This window comes from Coregonus lavaretus (assembly GCF_964263955.1).
Source record: "Coregonus lavaretus genome assembly, chromosome: 5".
NCBI lineage: Eukaryota > Metazoa > Chordata > Actinopteri > Salmoniformes > Salmonidae > Coregonus > Coregonus lavaretus.
Window position 1 is genome coordinate 62,386,571 of NC_139992.1, and position 21,098 is coordinate 62,407,668.

A 21,098-nucleotide genomic window follows, 5' to 3' on the forward strand; every position below is an offset into this window, starting at 1 on the left:
CTAATGTTGGGAATAAACATAATTATGTTGTCATCCACAGTCACATTTATATTTAAGCTATAGCACACAATATTTTACATACAGCAGGTTTTTAAAGGACCAAAGACTTTGGTCTGCTTCATGTTTACATTTTTGCCATACTGGTATCGTCATAACCCTTACTGTTTCCTTCCATAGTCTTCCTGTCATGAGGGGGTGTGCTTTTTACAAAATAACTGTGATGTTCATCTCAAGCAGTCAGTCACCCACATAGAGAAAACAGTGAGTTGAGGGTTACATAGGAGCTGCAACACCTTGACTTTTGTGAGTAGAGTCCATACTGCTGTATTTATAGTGTATATTTGTTGATACATTTTTTACTAGGAGCAATGACTGTTTTATTACTCAATTTAATAATTGGGACTTTCTATCTTTAGGAGAAAATTATCGTTTTTAATGTGTTAAACTAGACTAATAATAGAGTAATATTGTGGCATAGGAGATCAAGGATTTAGGTTCAGGACTGATATTTATCAGCCTATAAGGATTTACATAAAAGAAGTCTCCATTACACTTGAGGCATATAGTATACCGTATGATTATTCCATATACTACTACAGCACATATATACAGCATATGCCTAGAATGTGAAGCTAGCACCAATGTGTAACTGTACCCTGAGATAATTTGGTTGATTTAGCAATACATTTGAAAAGGAAAATAAATGAAGAGGAACTAACATTGTACTCTAATGCCCGTGTCTGTTTGAAGGAACTGAAAAGTAAAGAAGCTAAAAACTCTCGATGAACTAGAAAATGATGTAAAATGTAAATAATGAAAATGACAGCAACAAAAGTATCACAAATGAATGTTCACTACCTGTTTGTCAGACTTTTATTCGTTTCTTCATAGCCGACAGTGGAGCATTTAATGTTTCTAATATTAACTCACTTAGTTGACTCATATTTTTGGCGGATTGCTCACCATTTCCTAAATGATAGTAAGGCAAAAAAGATGATTGCTCATGCCTTATAAGAAGAAAAGTGAATTACTTAAGTACTTCTGGCCAACTATTTGAGTAGTTCAATATTTCACAAGAGTTTGGGACAATTTCCCAGACCCAGATCAAACCAATTCCTGAATGAAGAGTACCCTCAATGGAGATTCTACATTGAGCATGGTTTTCAGTCCAGGAGCAGACTTAATCAGGGTCCAGCAATACAGCCCCATAACTCTGTAGACTCATATATACTGAATAACTGATTGTCCTCCAATTCACAACCTATTAGCTATACCTCACTGGTCGGTTACAATTTTTTGGAAATTTGTTCTTAGATACCAGCCTGGATAAATAATGGTAATTAATCATTTTAATACTGGCAATGGAGGACATTTAATTTAACAGCAGCTATGATTTTGAAAGATCATTTTATCTCCTTTAGTCTCTGTTCATATTAGTGGGTTTGTCTTCAGCAGGGGAGGCTCCTCAGAGGAGGAAGACGAGGACTCCTACTCAGTGAATCTCATAAAAAAATGTATAGTGAAACATTAATAAAGTTATCCTTTTTAGATAAAACTATACTAAATATAGTGCATTCGGAAAGTATTCGGTCCCCTTCACTTTTTCCACATTTTGCTACGTTACAGCCGTATTCTAAAATGTTTTTTTTTTTTTATCCTCATCAATCTACACACAATACCCCATAATGACAAAGTGAAAACTGTTTTTTTATTTATTTTTGCAAATGTATTACAAATAAAAAACAGAAATACCTTATTTACATAAGTATTCAGACCCTTTACTCAGTACTTTGTTGAAGCACCATTGGCAACAATTACAGCCTTGAGTCTTCTTGGGTATGACGCTACAAGCTTGGCACACCTGTATTTGGGGAGCTTCTCCCATTCTTCTCTGCAGATCCTCTCAAGCTCTGTCAGGTTCGATGGGGAGTGTTGCTGCACAGCTATTTTCAGGTCTCTCCAGAGATGTTCGATCGGGTCCTTGAAAAGCTCTATTAGTCCCATGTATTATTATTATGATTAAAAGCACTGGGGCAAGTGTCCAACATGTTGAAATCGCTCTGCCATTTCCTGGTTGCTAAAATTCAAAATGTTGTTTATGTGACAAAACAAGCAATGTGTGAAGAGAATCAATGTACCATCTAAATCACTGTGAAATATATTTTCAATAATTAAAAATATCATATTTTCAGCTGTTTGAAGTTGGTGGACAAAACTGAAAGTAAAAGACTCAATAGGGAGTCTCCACTGTGGTTGCGGGGGAGGGGATGCAGGCAACCCAGTATCACATATTATTGTGAAATAGACACAAATTGCTTATTGAACATTTGTGACAGGCACACTAAAAGTGTATGTTTTCCTTAACCCCTAACACTAATCTTAACCCCTAGCCTAGCTAACATTAGCCACCTAGCTAGCCTAGCAATTGTGTAATACACACGAAATGCGTTGTGATGAACATCTTGTAAAAGTGAACTTTTTCGTGTCCCTGTCACACAAGTCATTTGTGTCTATTTCACAATAAGCTGTGATAGTGTGTTGGATGTGGGGGAGGGAAGAGAGTTGTTTTGAATGTATCCTACGTTTTAATCTTTTTGGGTTTTTTTGTGGTATTTGTCTTACTTTTTAGCTCTGCATTGTTGGGAAAGGGCTCGTAAGTAAGAATTTCACCTGTTGTATTCGGATTTTATTTTATTTAGGTGTTGTTGCAATTTACCTAGTTTCCGCAAGTGGTATCCATTCTACATAGAGATCCTTTAAATTGAGAAGGTTGATCATAGCTACCAAATATTGACCCTCAGAGACAGTAGTTGATATTGCTCAGAATATTGGACAGTGGCCATATGTGCATCATATTCTAATAGTATAGGAGCTCTTACAGTGTATGTTTATCTACAGTGCACTTTTACTGGTGGTTGAATGGTAAAAATAGATGATTGTAATAGTCTTTCACATACTGTCATGATTGATAGAGTGACAAATGGCTGTTCCCTCTTTCTGTCACCAGGAAATGTATCCGTGTGTGTCTCTCCTGCTCCTGCTGATGGGCAGAGGTGGTACGTTTTAAAAAAGTCAACAAAATCACCTCTTGATTTTTAAAAGTCTCACAAATATATTATGAGTCATTCTGTGTGTGTGTGTGTGTGTGTGTGTGTGTGTCCCATTCCCCTAGTGCTCTCCCAGGAGGTGGAAGTATGTTCCAAATCAGTGGTGAACTCCTGCAGTGACTGCATCATATCAGGAGCGTACTGCGTGTGGTGCAAACAACTGGTGAGGAGAGCCGTATATCCATGTGTGATAGCCAGTGGTGGAAAAAGTACCCAATTGTCATACTTTAGTAAAAGTAAAGATACCTTAATAGAAAATGACTCAAGTAAAAGTGAAAGTCACCCAGTAAAATACTACTTGAGTAAAAGCCTAAAAGTTTTTGGTTTGAAATATACTTAAGTATCAAAAGTAAATGTAATTGCTAAAATATACTTAAGTATCAAATGTAAAAGTACAAGTACGAATAAGTAAATGTAAAAGTACGAATAATTAACAATTCCTTATATTAAGCAAACCAGACGGCACAATGTTCTTGTTTTTTATATTTACGGATAGCCAGGGGCACACTCCAACATTCAAACAAAGCATTTGTGTTTAGTGAGTCCGCCAGATCAGAGGCAGTAGGGATGACCAGGGATGTTCTCTTGATAAGTGTGTGAATTGAACCATTTTCTGTCCTGCTAAGCATTCAAAATGTAACGAGTACTTTTGGGTGTCAGGGAAAATGTATGGAGTAAAAAGTACATTATTTTCTTAAGGAATGTAGTGAAGTAAAAGTAAAAGTTGTCCAAAATATAAATAGTAAAGTAAAGTACAGATACCCAAAAAAACTACTTATCTAGTACTTTAAAGTATTTTTACTTAAGTACTTTACACCACTGGTGATAGCAGTGCTAAAAAGAAAGATATAAACAGGGTGTATGCCTAAATTGTAACAACTCGTGGAGTTCCAATGCGTGTGTCGGTAAGCTAGATGCTAACATGCATTTGGTTGTCTATGTAAAGTGGCGTATGCAAACAGAGCTGAGAATATGCATGAAGGTGTTAAGCCACAGCATGTGGGTGGGTGTGCTAGCAGCAGAACCGAAATATACATGTGAAGGCCCAATTATATTTCAATTTCTTGGTAACACTTAATTTGAATAATAATCCCTTAGATCTAAATGTTCAACTAAGCACAAACTGTCAATTTAATTGTCAACTGCAACATCGTTTGTAAACAACTACAGCAACAACAAAACACCATCATTTTGAGTTGCTGGATATAGTTTGATAGTCAGATCATCTGTAGAGGACTATCCACAGAAAGTCAGACCTCTTGAAACCAACCCAGAGAGATGATCTTAACTAGGGGTCCTACTATTAAAAATTCAATCCAACACACTTACTACAAATTCAGAGTGGATTACAGAGCAACTACATCACTAGCTGCACTAGCTGCAGATTTAGGACGAGCTGTTTTTTTGTTGCCCATTAGTCATTACAGGATTGCTTCTGTTTGGCGTAGACATGTATCTTCTAAAATGTCTGTGTCCTGTTGCAGGTACAGTTGAAGTTGGAAGTTTACATACACCTTAGCCAAATACATTTAAACTCAGTTTTTCACAATTCCTGACATTTAATCCTAGTATAAAATCCCTGTTTTAGGTCAGTTAGGATCACCACTTTATTTTAAGAATGTGAAATGTCAGAATTATAGTAGAGAGAATTATTTCTTTCAGCTTTTATTTCTTTCATCACATTTCCAGTGGGTTAGAAGTTTACATACACTCAATTAGTAGTTGGTAGCATTTCCTTGAAATTGTTTAACTTGGGTGAAACGTTTCGGGTAGCCTTACACAAGCTTCCCACAATAAGTTGGGTGAATTTTGGCCCATTCCTCCTGACAGAGCTGGTGTAACTGAGTCGGGTTTGTAGGCCTCCTCGCTCACACACTTTTTCAGTTCTGCCCACAAATTTTCTATAGGATTGAGGTCAGGGCTTTGTGATGGCCACTCCAATACCTTGACTTTGTTGTCATTAAGCCATTTTGCCACAACTTTGGAAGTATGCTTGGGGTCATTGTCCATTTGGAAGACCCATTTGCGACCAAGCTTTAACTTCCTGACTGATGTCTTGAGATGTTGCTTCAATATATCCACATAATTTTCCTTCCTCATGATGCCATCTATTTTGTGAAGTGCACCAGTCCCTCCTGCAGCAAAGCACCCCCACAGCATGATGCTGCCAGCCCCGTGCTTCACGGTTGGGATGGTATTCTTCGGCTTGCAAGCCACCCCCTTTTTCCTCCAAACATAACGATGGTCATTATGGCCAAACAGTTATATTTTTGTTTCATCAGACCAGAGGACATTCCTCCAACAAGTACAATCTTTGTCCCCATGTGTCACGATCGTTGAGAGACGGGTCAGACCAAGGCGCAGCGTGGTATGCGTACATATTATTTAATGAAGATAAACACTTGACAAAACAACAAAAGCAACGTAATGTGAAGTCCTATGGGCTATACTCACAACAAGCCTAACAGGAACACAAACACAAGTCAAGATCCCACAACTAAGGTAGGCAACCAGGCTACTTAAGTATGATCCCCAGTCAGAGACAATGAGTGACAGCTGCCTCTGATTGGGAATCACACCCGGCCAAACATAGAAATACAAATACTAGATCCTAAACATAGAATCTAATAACATAGATCTCAAACTGAACTCACACCCTGACCCAACCAACAAGAGTTATCTCGGTCAGGGCGTGACACCATGTGCAGTTGCAAACCGTAGTCTGGCTTTTTTATGGCGGTTTTGGAGCAGTGGATTCTTCCTTGCTGAGCGGCCTTTCAGGTTATGTCGATATAGGAATAGTTTTACTGTGGATATAGATACTTTTGAACCTGTTTCCTCCAGCATCTTCACAAGGTCCTTTGCTGTTGTTCTGGGATTGATTTGCACTTTTCGCACCAAAGTACGTTCATCTCTAGGAGACAAAACGTGTCTCCTTCCTGAGTTGTATGACGGCTGCGTGGTCCCATGGTGTTTATACTTGTGTACTATTGTTTGTACAGATGAACGTGGTACCTTTAGGCGTTTGGAAATTGCTCCCAAGGATGAACCAGACTTGTGGAGGTTTACAATTTTTTTTCTGAGGTCTTGGCTGATTTCTTTTGATTTTCCCATGATGTTGTGGTGTCCGAACAACGATGCTGCAATGATGTGTTGATAAGAAATCCACTGACACTGTACTTTGATTATAAAGGTTTATTATATCAAAGATTCAGCATCAATTTACAGACTCTGCAGAATCTGGAGAGCAACGAAACCAATCCCAAATATGATCACGCTCCCATTCTTTTGTTAAAACATGGTATATATATCCTACGCTTTATGTAACATAAGGTAGCGTGATTTGAATAGACCAATCCCTGGCCTCCACATAGCCCAATGTCCTCTGTTTTAGGGGGCCCCTATAATAACACTTTCCAGATGTTTCAGCAAAGTAGAGTAAAGTTAATCTAACCCCCCTATATGCAAACCTCAGCCAAAGTTATAAAAGTTCCAGATACTACATATTTCCCCCCTTCGAGACTAATTAAGTCTCGAAAACAAAAAGAATAGGATTATGACAAATAAAAATGTGTATTACATCAGGCTTCTTGTGTAACTTTAGCAATAAAACAAAGTTTATGGAGTGTGAACAAATTGTTATGGAGTGTAAGAGCGAAAAACCTGTCTGGCAGCTTTCTTTCCAAATATCCATCAATCAATCAAGACAGGAAAATTCTCTCACGGCCCCTCTGCCTCAGGCGACCACCTAAGTAATCCAGGTCAATTTATAAATCTTTATCAATGCATTTTAAGCTATGGTGCAATCGAATACACGTGAAAGCCTCAGAAAACAAAATAAAATCAAAAAATGTCCACATTCAGGCTGGTCGACCCATCGGACCCTCCCGTGGATTCTCTCTGTCCCTGCCTAGACCCAATATCCCTAAGCGTCAAAGAAAAACGAAAAACATCTGAGGTCCCCACATGTACCCAACAACAGAAAACATAATTCTTCAAAAAATGTATACAGAAAGAATATGACACAAATTATGTATTATACATGCAAATATGTATATATATCAGTGCAGACACTGGAATGTAGTCCACTACACTGCAGCTCCTCAGCAGTGTCGACTTTCAATGCAACGTCGATGATGGAATCTGAACATTTCCACACCGTCCTTGTTCAGCTTCCTCCAGTCCATTCATATTGTCCATGTTTGAGTATTTGAGTACATTCCCCATATGCTTCTGGAAGAAAAGAAAACACCAACCAGTATCTTTTTGCAAAGCAACACATGAAAATGAAAACATAAATATCAAAAATGATATATAAAAATGATATATAAAAATGAATCACATTCCATTTTCCCCCTTTGATTCATAAGAAAATACTAAATATCACAATATGCAAAGATATGTGAAAATTATCGCACAATCAGTTATTCAAAATGGATATCTATCCATCAATACTCCATCCAGTACCACTTGTTCATCTCCATCTAGATCAGTCACGGTTAACAACGGCATCTGAGTGTTGTCTCCAGGCATCACAACTCCAACCCATCTCAATATCATAGCCTTCGCAAAAGTCAATAACAAAGACTTTCCTAGAGTTACTTCAACCCTAGTTTTCGTAACGTTTTGGTCTGACTTTTCTCCGAACTGGTCTGGAGCTACTTTGTCTAACCGAATCACCGGCTTCTCCTGTAACAGAGTTGTCCTTGGTGATCTCTGCGGTTTCACATTCCACTGAAATATGCCCTGTTGTTTCTGGGACATATTGAAAATCAATATCCCCAAATCTCCTTTCCTGTCCATCCATTGCAGAGTCGTGGCTGACATCATCAGAAGTGTACACATGATCATCAACGTTGTCCACAGCATGGACAATCTCTCCTTCTGGGTTTTGACTCTGGATATTGTCATACATCTCTCCTTCTGTCTGTTCTTCCCTATTTTCATCCTGCTCTCTTGAGCCTTCAACATCTTGGCTCTCTGCGCGTGGCACCTCTTCTCTAGGCGCTTTAACACAATGTGACAAATGATACCACGTTGGAGACCCTTTAACCTGGACAGCCATTCCAGTACTACGAACAACTTCAAATGGTCCCTCACGGCGTTCGTTATACCACTTCCTTCTAAATACCTTCACGAACACCTTGTCCCCAGGTTGCACTGTACTCCTTATTTGCTCATCGAGCTTCTCCTGCACCTCTTCTTTTCTTTGCCTATCAGAAACATATGTGGATAACTTTTTATGAAAATTGGCCATATATGTAACATACGCTCTCATTTCATCTTCCAAAAGAGCCAAACTTGGACCATTTCCGCTTTTTCGCAAACAAGGCGTAGGCATCCTTCTTCAAGTGACCAGTTCATGGGGTGTCATACGTAGATCACGCAACTCACTTGAGCGACACACCATTAATGCTAAAGTGAGCGCCGCTATCCAGTTTAGACCCGTACGCTGGAAAATCTTGACAATGCGATTTTTCAAAACACCATTCATCTTTTCACAAATTCCTTGACTTTGTGGGTGATAAACTGCTCCTAGACGTTGCTTAATTCCCAATTTTTGCTAAATCAATTTCACTGATTTATCCACAAATTCTTTCCCATTATCTGAGGATATTCGATCGGGAAGTCCCCACCTGCTTATGACTTCTTTACACAAGAACTTGGCAACCGACTGAGCGTCTTTTCGCTTGGTTGGACAGGCCTCCGGCCATCGTGAAAATCTATCCACAACTACCAGCAACCCTTCTCCTGGTTTTATCATATCAACAAAGTCGATAACCAACTCACGCATAGGACCTCTCGGTGTTGGAATGTGACCAGGAAGAACAGTCACACCCCTGCGAACATTATTTTTCAGACAGATTGTGCACCTGCCTATGACATAGTCAACCTGTTCAAGCAAATATGGTGCCCAAAAACCATACTCCTTTGTGATCTTTCTCCTAACCTCCCCCCTTGCAACATCAGCTAACCCATGTGCTTCCTGAATCATCAGACCTAATAGGTCTAGAGGCGCTACTATCAACCCCTCATGGTTTCTCCAAAGACCCGTAGCATCTTTGACGGCACCTCGGTCTAGTCATAACTGTTTGTCAATCGTAGAAGCAGCTTCCTGCATCAAAATCACATCCTTAAGCGTAATTTTGTCTTCCAAGTCCACTCCATGAGTGACCAGAAAAACCTTGCCCAATTTGTCCGCTCCTGTGATGGCTTTTGCACCTTCATCAGCAGCTTTGTTCCCTTGTGTGACTTTTGACACATCTGTTTTATGAGCTGCACACTTAGCTATCGCTATCTCTTTAGGCTTCATCATAGCATGCAACAGTTTCATTATTTGCGCGTGATGTTGTATCGGAGAACCATCCGTTTTCTTAAACCCTCGACCTTTCCACACTGCTCCAAACAAATGACATACATTATGTGCATATGCAGAATCAGTATATATCGTCACTCGCTTTCCTTCTGCTAACAAACATGCTTCTGTTAGCCCCACGAGTTCAGCAAGTTGTGCGGACGCAGGCTGTGGTATTACTTCAGCCTTTTCAACAACAAATCCAGTTCCTTGGGCTTTAACTACTGCATAGCCAGCACACAATTAATCTCCCACACGATAACAAGACCCATCAGTCCAATACTCCAGGTCTGCCTCACGTAATGGAAAGGCTTGCAAATCTGATCTAAGCCTCAAGTATTTAACTGCTTCTTGAACACAATCATGTGGCTCACCATCCTCTGAAGTTGGCAAATTCTCGGCTAGATTGACCGTATCACACCTCACTAGGGTGACATCTTCCTGCTCTAAGAGCCTATGATAATCTCTGAGCCTAGGCATAGTCAATGTATATTTTCCATAGTTCAGAAGATTTCTGAGACTATGATGGGTAAGAATTGTTACTGGGTAACTCATCGTAACAGATGATGCTTTGTCATACATTAAATATACTCCCACCATTGCTCTGTAGCACAGTGGTAGCCCTAATTCTACTTCTGAATAGGCAGTAGAGTAGTAGGAAATAGGTTGAGGATTCGTCCCTGTACCTGTCGGCTGACAAAGAACTGCACATGCATATTTACCTCCAGTAGAAGTAGACACATATAGCAAGAAATTCTTAGAGTAGTCTGGTAGTGTGAGTGCTGGTGCCTCTTGTAACCTCTGTTTGATCGTTTCAAATGCTACAAGGCCTTCCTGTGTCCAGGAAGGATTGCTATGGAGTTGACCACTCCCAGTATCTTTAACCATAGCTCTCAAAGGTCCCGTCAAACTAGTCGATCCCTTGGTTGCTTCATCTTTCAATGGATACTGATTCTTCCAAGGAGGTCTGACTCCTGGTCGAAGTTCAACTTTCACAGGTTGGGCTGATTTCACAAGTCCAATATCGGTACTGTGTTGAGACCACAAACATTCTGGAACTTGTTGCAACATCTCCTCTTTCATAGGGTCTGAATCCATCTTCGCACTGCAAATAGATTAATGTGTCATCCGTACAGCTTGTGGCTGTCCTTGTCCTTGAGCCGAAATCATGATTTTGAGAAATCGGTGATCTTCACTCCTCCAAATCGCTAAATTCTCTTTCATCGGTACAATAAGCTTCCTCTACTTCTGTCATCATTTCTCCTATATGCTTCTGCTCATAGTCTTCAGAAACCAACAAGGTGACATGTGGCACACTCTTCTCAATCTCAAATTCTTTATCCAGATAATCGTCTGTGTTTATCTTCATAGCTGCTCCTTGTGGTCCTAAAATTATGCAACATGAGCTGAGTTGAACTTTCTTTGGTTGATGACTCAACCATTCCTCTGAGTTCGATTGGGCAGCATTCTTGAAATACTTGAGCGTACAATGAAATGGATATTCCGGAAGCCTCGCATCTGGCATGTTTGCCACAATGAATTTCTCCCATATCTTAGCCGGCTTCAAAAAATCTGCACTGAGATTTCCAATCCAAAATACTGAAGAAGAGTCAATCTCTGTCGTCATCAACAATTGGTAAACCGTTTCTTTTGGCACTTCTACCAGACAGCCGTCTGGCGTACATTTTATTGTACAATTCAATCTACACAATGCATCTCTTCCCAACAATGCAATAGGTGTATGTTCCGATACCAGTATGGGTATTGTAGTTTTCTGATTTTTATAGCAGAGCTCAATTGGTTCCGTAAGAGGAATCAGCTGTTTCACTCCCTCAAACCCGATTGTCCGAATCAGTTGATTGGACATTGGGAGATGTGTAGCATCTTCAGGCCGGACACAGGTGAAAGCAGCTCCGCTATCCGCCATCACTTCCAATGGTCGGTTGTTTACTTTCACCTCAATTGTTGGATATTTTTCCGGTCCTGATGCTACCAGCTGACACCCCCCTTTCGGATCTTCTGGGCACCTCTAGAATCCTGGCTCCGGGCCCCTATAAGGGTTCACCGGTCCTCCAAATGATCTTGACTGGTCCTTGTATCTTCCTCTGAAATTTCCTCTGGTGTTACCTCCTGGCCCATTACACTCACGGGCAAAGTGACCAACCTGTCCACAATTATAACACACTTCTGAAGATTGCTGGAAGTATGGATTAAATCTTCCTCCTCTTCCTCTTCCTCTTCCTCTTCCTAAACCTTCTCGTCCTCTTCCTCTCCAATTCTGTGTCTGTCCGGAAACTGGCTGTGGATATGAAACAACTGGTACCACTAGTGGTGGCTGGGACAATTGCGGTTGGACCTGGTTTGGTTGAAGCTGTGGCAGTGATTGTTGATTTGGTGAACACTGATTCTACATAACCAAAGCCTGTTTCTTCTCCGTCTTCTTATTCTCCACCAGTTGTATTTGATTGAGTTTTCTGAGAGTTTCTTGGTCCTGTTCTTTCTGGTTGTGTTCCTTTTTCCTGTATAGATCCACTTGATGGGCTATATGATCTGTATAGATACCTTTTGCCATGCTTCCAAGTCCAACCACCTCTGCCAGTTTGCTCCTTACTGGTGAGGGCAGCCCCATCTGCAGTTTAGCTCGCAAAATTGACTGCTCCATTTGACTCACATCTGGATCATTTCCGGTAATATTTATCCACACTTAATGAGCTCTTGACACATAGGCTCTCGGATTTTCTTGTTGTCCTAGTGGGTCAATCAGAATGTTGTCAGGATGCACATTTGTTGGAAACATATCTTTCAGTGCTCTCCACAGCCAATTTCTACTTGCAGCTAACAACTCAGGATCATTCACCGCAGTCTCCACATATCGATTAAGTCCAGCTCTCTGAAAAATGTCTTCCATACCTGGAATCCCAAGGAGATAAGCCAAAAGTATCTTAATGTCTCCTATGGCAGACTGTGTTCCCACCGTAATTTCTTCCAACTTTGAAATCCAAGGATGTGCTCCATCTTGAAGAGTAGGCAGCTTCTCAAGTATATCTGACATATCGGTATTCTGCAAAGGCTTATACTCCAGGTTCTGTCCTCGGATTATCACTGGCATCATCTTCTTACTTGTGCTCCCTTTTCTTGGGCGCAATGTACACTTCCTCTCCAATTTTTGGGATAATTTTTTCAGCAGTTTTTCCTTCTGTATCTTCAGCTTCTCGAGTTGTTCTTCCAATTCTCTTACTTATTCTAAATTATTCGACTTATCCAAGCATGATATGCATCAATCCATATCTCTTTCTATTTCTTCTGTGCTAGTCATTGTAGGATAAAATCCTCTTGAACATGAAGCAACTTTAATCTCCAAATCTTCATCGCTGTCTCCATCTTCACTTTCATCAGAGGTCGGATCTCTTGTATCCTTCTTCTTCCAACTTCTATCACCCCTTCTTTCCGCTCTGGCCAACCTCCGTCTGATCACAGGGTCATATCCACCCATGATCTCTTCTGAATCACTCTGTTCATCATCATCATCATCTTCAAATTCCATCCTCCTGAACCTCACTCTACACTTAGTTTCCAGACGTGTCGTTTTCTTCTTACTTTTGGAGTTTGGATTCATCTTTATGGTCGTTTCTGCTTGTCCTCTCTCTATTATTCGTTCATCTTCATCTCTGATGCAATAATCACCCTCCTGAATGATCATTGGAAGCTGAGGATAGACGTCCTTAAACTCTACTTTTTCCTCGTAAGGTGGGGGCCTCTTTGCTGAATCCGTGTGTGAGAAAGGTGTATTGACTTCTGCCATTAGTTTTTCTGTTACCTTCGCCTCTTTTGCCATTTTCTCTATACCTCTGTCTCTTTTATCTTTTGTATCTTTTATCAGTTTTTGTCCCTCATTTTCAAACAACTTAAGAACACCCAGCTCTCTTTGTCTCTTTTCTTTATGTTGTTCCCCTTTTTTCCCTTTCTTTTGATCTGCCTTATACGTGGATACAAGCACTTGCATTATTTTAATTACGTCTGGGTTGAGAGTCCCTTCCACTGGCCATGGTTGTTCAATGTCAGGCCAACGTTTATTCCATTTTCCAGATAACCTTGCAATACCATTAACTAGAGGATTACTATTTTGTACTACATCAACAGGAGTAATTACTTTCGTAGATTTGATGTCCTTTTTCCCCATTGTAACAACTCTTTTATATTCCTTTATTGTGAATTATTTATTTTATTATTATTTATTTTAAACTAATTAATTTGTAAACCAAAAAATACTTTAAGCTATGAAGCTAATCTTTCCCTCCTATTTTTTTGTTATATATATTTTATTTTTATTTATTAATGTATTTATTTAATATTTTTTTATTTTTTTATTTTTTAAAACCAAATTATTGATTAGTGGCAATCTTACCACATCCGATAAAGAAAAGTAAAGGAAACTAGTCAACTTCAGAGCAATCAAAAAAGAAAGACCTGCAATCCAGCAACACTACAGCACCCACAAACCAATTGCTTAATAAGCACCCAATCACTTTAATTTTACAGAATAATCTCAGTGCTAGATTTCCAACACAATTCTAATCAAAACAGCTCATGCACAAAAAAAAAACCCTAATGTGCAATTCTCAATTACATCAATTGATCAGTCTGTTGCCAAGTCCCTGTAAAATTGTCACAACATGAAATATTCTATGCATACACAATGTATCTATTATATCCTGTAAGGGAAAGTAAGTTTGTGGATAGAACAGTACTGGCCTTAATTGGACTGGATCCGGTGCAGCACACGCTATCGCGTGACGCACTGGTCAGCACCTCCTCTCTCTCTGTCTCCTCCTTCTCGTTTCTCACATCACAGAAGAACAAAAGAAACAGATAAGAATTTAGTATTTTATGCATTCACTGGGTTATTTCAACCATACAATACCCTTTTAGACATACCTATGTTCACATTCGCGCTAAGAAATAAGCAAACAGCTTAACTCAGGAATATTATAAATAGCGCAATAATATTATTATTTTATTTTATCCGTCAACATAACTCTTATTTATAAATTCAATGGATCTCAATCAAATAGTTTCATAATTAAGCAACAGCCACTTAACAAACATAATACTTTATTCGTGTGTATTCAAAGTCCCCCTCCATCTTTTTCAGCTCTAAGTCTGCGTCTCCCAGCAGCTCAGTGCAGGCAGGGGAGTGGCATATTTGCTCTGTGTAACTCAATCTCATAAAATCCCACGCATGCGCAGCTCATTTACTAGTGCAATTTCAAGGTGAGAGGAGCTCTCCCACAGTAACTTTTCTCTAAGTCAGACAGCAGACAGACCAGCTGTCCCTCCGTTCTTTCTAACACAGACAAACAGTAACACTGAACAAAACGCACAAACCAACACAAAACATAGAACACAAATCCTACTTCGAAGTTTATTAACTTTACTATCTTCACTTATTCTAATCTGCAGATTTATAGTTATTTTCTTATCCATTACAAATCCTCTCTATACAATCATAACGTCCTCCCAGGGGCTCATAGGTTTTAACCGTAATTAACATATTTCCTTACAAAAACTAAAACCAAAACATATATATGTATATATCTCTAACATAAATCTTATCATAGCATGAGTCGACACACAGCTGAAACACAACAGAGACCTCTTTAATTTTGCGCAAACACACACACTCTCTTTCCCTCACACACACATGAAAAGAATGCATCCATTCATACGGTCCTTAAAAGCATGCTTACGTCGCTCCTATTTCCTTTATATTCCTTCCTAAATGTATGCTACCTTGAGTTGCAGATATTCAATGAGAGGCTACTTCGGACATATACCTCGTCAACTCTATACCGAGAGGTAACATACAATTGAATGTATATTCTACAATCTCACAGTTCCTTGAACTGACCTGAAAATTCACCTAGTGACTCTCCAGGATTTGTGGCCCATCAAATGATCGCCTCGTTTGAGGGCTTCCGTAGATCAGCGACGTCCTAACAGTATACTTTTTTCCTTAGTTCTTTGTTCCTTATTTCTTCATTCTATTCCTTTTTCCCTTTAATTCTATTCAAGACAAATTTCCCTGGGCCCAGTGTTATCAATTCCTATAGACACTTTTATCCTGTATTATGTTCTCACTCCCCCCTGTTTGCGTTGTTTTCAACGCACACAACTTTAGAAATTTTGAACGGATTCTCATCCCACAGCAAATAACAGCAAGGCGCACACACAAGTTCTAAACGGTGCATCCCCCAACGCACACACAGGCACACGAACTGACCAGCGCCCAAAGTTGTGAGAAAGCTCACCTTATCTGCTGGCCTCTTGAGCGGGAGTCAGCTTTCTGCAGAATCTGGAGAACAACTAACCCAATCTCAAATATGATTATTCTCCCCGTCCTTTGTTGAAAACCTGGTATATATCCTATGTAACATAAGATGGGTGTTTTGAATAGACCAATCCCTGGTTTCCACATATCCAAGTCTCCTCTGTTTCAGGGGGCCCCTATAGTAATGCTTTCCAGATGTTTCAGCAAGGCAGAGTAAAGTTCATTTAACCAACAATATGAAAACCTCAGCCAAAGCTATAAATTGTTCAGATACTACAAGCGTCTGCTAAATGACTAAAATGTAAAATGTAAAATGGTCTGAGAGTCCTTTAGGTGCCTTTTGGCAAACTCCAAGCGGGCTGTCATGTGCCTCCCTGACCATGGCCCTTCTCCCTCGATTGCTCAGTTTGGCCAGGCGGCCAGCTCTAGGAAGAGTCTTGGTGGTTCCAATCTTCTTCCATTTAAGAATGATAGAGGCCACTGTGTTCTTGGGGACCATCAATGCTGCAGAAATGTTTTGGTACCCTTCCCCAGATCTGTGCCTCGACACAATCCTGTCTCGGAGCTCTACGGACAATTCCTTCGACCTCATGGTTTTTGCTCTGACATGCATTGTCAACTGTGGGACCTTATATAGACAGGTGTGTGCCTTTCCAAATCATGTCCCATAAATTGATTGACTCCAATGAAGTTATAGAAACATCAAGGATGATCAATGGAAACAGGATGCACCTGATTTCAATTTCGAGTCTCATAGCAAAGGGTCTGAATACTTAAATAAATAAGGTATTTCTGTTTTATAATTTTAATAAATTAGCAAACATTTCTAAAAACCTGTTTTCGCTTTGTCATTATGGGGTATTGTGTGTAGATCGATGAGGATTTTAAAAAATATATCAGGTTTAGAATAAGGCTGTAACATAACAAAATGTGGAAAAAGTCAAGGGGTCTGAATACTTTCCTAATTTACTGTATATGCCTTCAGAATGATGTTCTTATTCTCAAACACTCCCTTTTCCCCAAGTGACCTTATCATTACCTAAACGGCTAAAGAGATCAAATTGGGAAAAAGTCAGATTTAATGTTATTATAATTGTATAATTTCATTTTTAATTTTTTTCAGTGTTATGTTTATATCAGGCCTTTTCATTAGGGGAACAATGTTAGAAAATAGTAGAAATATGGATTTGTTTATAACTTTTGTGGACATCTGCTACGGTGATGAGAATTTTGTGCAAATGTTGGTAAAATGCATAATATCTGATCAAAAAACATAATTATAATTATAAAAATAGATAAATACAGATGCTAATCTCAGTGATTGAAGAGGAAATTTGTTGAAAAAATGACACGAGAATTGTTTCGTGAGAATGACCTTGTAACGGCTAATGGATAATCATATTATCCCGTTACAAATCTGTAGCTACTCCATCACAGTACTTCATTAAGAATCTCCCTCCATTGAAGCCAGTCTGTTCCATTCCCAGAACTTCACCAAACCAGGGGAGCAGGAAGCAGCTCGCTGTGACACCCGGGCTCAGCTCGTAGAGAGGGGCTGCATGGAAGGAGACATCATATCTCCCATCAATATATTTTCTTTTTCTAAGAACAGCACCCTGTCCAACAGTACATTTGACAAGGACGAACCCATCCAGCTCCGTCCTCAGGAGGTCAATCTGAAGCTCAGACCAGGTGGGTGTTCTCAAAATGGCCAAACTGGTTTGTAAAATGGCTGCCATGTAGTGATGTTACGTTTGATACCGGAGCTCCGAGGCATGCGTCGAAATCTCTAAGCAGCTAACTTCAAAGGATTGTGCAGATGCATTTATCACTTTATCAGAAGTAAGTCACCAATGACGTTCAAAGATTCATTTGATCACATACTTTTTCAAACCGTGTGTTGCAAAATGCGAGATCCCACTGATTTCGCCACGGTTCCGATGCTTTCTTGGATTCCAAGCTGCTTTTAAACATCAAACTCTACTGGAAGCCATACTTACAAATATAGTTGGGGTTTTGTCCTAAAAGTTAGCAGGTAGAGTAGGGAACTACGTAACATTCAGGGAATTGAGAATATGAGGTCAAATCCCATTGAAGACACACTATTTAGAAAATTGTTTTATGTGAAACCACACTTTCTGCACTGTTGTTCAAATAATTTGTTTTATTTAGTATAGTATAAGCTTCTGGTTTAAGCGTCCTAAATAATGCCATATATTCCGTTTTTGAAAAATAGTAAACTTGAAGGCAAAAAAGGGAAGCATGATGTAAGATGCAAACCTGGTATTCCAACTAACTATAGGCTAACAAAGCCAATGACTTACTGCTGCACCATGTAGATTGCAGGAAAACAATGGAGAAAAAAATAAGTGTATCTGATAATCACACGCTGCTATTTATTGCTGACCATTGCATTGTGAACAGATAATGAAGCTCAGAGTAATTGACAGTTTTTCGGCACAATTTGGTGAAAGCGCCGAAGCCTTCAGAAAGCCTCGGTTTCCCATCACTACCACCATGTTCTGAAAATGGCTTAAACCAAAGAGTTGGATAGAGGCACTTGTTTTAGCATGGGCAGCTGCATGGGCAGAGCATTTCTTCACCAATTAGTCAACTGGGTTGGACTTTTTATGGGTTAAATGAGGATAACAGAATTCCATCCAGGTTAGCACCAGGTATCAGCCAATGAATTAAACTCCTCAGCAAACATTCCATAACTACAGGTGGCAGTACATCGCCAACCTTGGCTTTAAGCCCTCTATCCAACTCTATGGCTGGAACAGATCAAAACTAGTCGAAAGCAATCACAATAAAAGGATCTTAAAATTGCAAATAAACGTCCTCAATTTCTCATTACTGTTATCCTTGCAGTCTATGTTTGTTTTTATGACAGAAATACATATTTTCAGTTTTCACCTTGATTTTGCTTTTTTCAGGACTGCCTCAGACGTTCAAGCTGGATTTTCAAAGAGTGGAGGGCTATCCTGTTGATCTCTACTACCTGATGGATCTCTCTTACTCCATGGAGGACGATTTGAGGAGCATCAAGACTCTGGGAAATGAACTGTTTAATGCTCTGCAACGCATCACAAAAAAAGGACGAATAGGTGACATCATCTCAGATCGGATCAAATTGTTCAAATACTATTTGATTATTTTATTTGCATTTGCTTTAGCCTGCCTTGGGTTCCACGTCGGCAGGGTTTGCACTTTTGGGACTTTTCTATTAGTTCCATTCCAACAGCACAGCTAAAGTACAGTGAGGGAAAAAAGTAATTGATCCCCTGCTGATTTTGTACGTTTGCCCACTGACAAAGACATGATCAGTCTATAATTTTAATGGTAGGTTTATTTGAACAGTGAGAGACAGAATAACAACAAAAAAATCCAGAAAAACGCATGTCAAAAATGTTATAAATTGATTTGCATCTTAATGAGGGAAATAAGTATTTGACCCCTCTGCAAACATGACTTAGTACTTGTTGGCAAAACCCTTGTTGGCAATCACAGAGGTCAGACGTTTCTTATAGTTGGCCACCAGGTTTGCACACATCTCAGGAGGGATTTTGTCCCACTCCTCTTTGCAGATCTTCTCCAAGTCATTAAGGTTTCGAGCCTGACGTTTGGCAACTCGAACCTTCAGCTCCCTCCACAGATTTTCTATGGGATTAAGGTCTGGAGACTGGCTAGGCCACTCCAGGACCTTAATGTGCTTCTTCTTGAGCCACTCCTTTGTTGCCTTGGCCGTGTGTTTTTGGTCATTGTCATGCTGGAATACCCATCCACAACCCATTTTCAATGCCCTGGCTGAGGGAAGGAGGTTCTCACCCAAGAATTGACGGTACATGGCCCCGTCCATCGTCCCTTTGATGCGGTGAAGTTGACCTGTCCCCTTAGCAGAAAAACACCCCCAAAGCATAATGTTTCCACCTCCATGTTTGACGGTGGGGATGGTGTTCTTGGGGTCATAGGCAGCATTCCTCCTCCTCCAAACACGGCGAGTTGAGTTGATGCCAAAGAGCTCGATTTTGGTCTCATCTGACCACAATCCTTTCACCCAGTTCTCCTCTGAATCATTCAGATGTTCATTGGCAAACTTCAGACGGGCCTGTATATGTGCTTTCTTGAGCAGGGGGACCTTGCAGGTGCTGCACAGGATTTCAGTCCTTCACGGCGTAGTGTGTTACCAATTGTTTTCTTGGTGACTATGGTCCCAGCTGCCTTGAGATCATTGACAAGATCCTCCTGTGTAGTTCTGGGCTGATTCCTCACCGTTCTCATGATCATTGCAACTCCACGAGGTGAGATCTTGCATGGAGCCCCATGCCGAGGGAGATTGACAGTTATTTTGTGTTTCTTCCATTTGCGAATAATCGCACCAACTGTTGTCACCTTCTCACCAAGCTGCTTGGCGATGGTCTTGTTGTCACGATCGTTAACGGAAGATACGGACCAAGGCGCAGCGTGATAAGCGTACATTTTATTTAGTACTGAACACACGACAAAACAACAAACAAACGATACGTGAAGTCCTAGGTTACACAAAACAAACCTTTACGGAACAAGATCCCACCCCGACTAGTGCCAAACAGGCTGCCTAAGTATTTTCCCCAATCAGAGACAACGAGATACAGCTGCCTCTGATTGGGAACCACCCTGGCCAACATAGATCTAAACGATCTAGCACATCAACATAGAAAATATAACACAGAAACTACACACCCTGGCTCAACATTTCAGAGTCCCCAGAGCCAGGGCGTGACACTTGTAGCCCATTCCAGCCTTGTGTAGGTCTACAATCTTGTCCCTGACATCCTTGGAGAGCTCTTTGGTCTTGGCCATGGTGGAGAATCTGATTGATTGATTGCTTCTGTGGACAAGTGTCTTTTATACAGGTAACAAGCTGAGATTAGGAGCACTCCCTTTAAGAGTGTGCTCCTAATCTCAGCTCGTTACCTGTATAAAAGACACCTAGGATCCAGAAATCTTTCTGATTGAGAGGGGGTCAAATACTTATTTCCCTCATTAAAATGCAAATCAATTTATAACATTTTTGACATGGGTTTTTCTGGATTTTTTTGTTGTTATTCTGTCTCTCACTGTTCAAATAAACCTACCATTAAAATTATAGACTGATCATTTCTTTGTCAGTGGGCAAACGTACAAAATCAGCAGGGGATCAAATACTTTTTTCACTCACTGTATTTCAAATTATTTCAAATAGTATTTGAATCCAGGTCTATCTCAGCTCCAATTCCTACTCAAAATCGATGTATGTCAATGGGTGTCCATGAATCTCGTTTTTGTA

At 40.0% G+C, this 21,098-nt stretch overlaps 1 protein-coding gene across 1 annotated transcript in view; it reads left to right on the plus strand.

Annotated features, from left to right (window-relative positions):
- Positions 1-255: 255 nt before the first annotated feature.
- The window catches only part of LOC311129516 (integrin beta-2-like), a 28,297-nt gene continuing 7,454 nt past the window's right edge, over positions 256-21,098 (plus strand). The window contains exons 1-5 of the mRNA XM_084161813.1: positions 256-303; positions 3,008-3,056; positions 3,173-3,270; positions 17,278-17,482; positions 18,727-18,897. Coding sequence (XP_084017939.1) covers positions 3,011-3,056; positions 3,173-3,270; positions 17,278-17,482; positions 18,727-18,897 — 520 coding nt within the window. The 5' untranslated portion in view covers positions 256-303; positions 3,008-3,010. The remainder of the gene's footprint in view (positions 304-3,007; positions 3,057-3,172; positions 3,271-17,277; positions 17,483-18,726; positions 18,898-21,098) is intronic.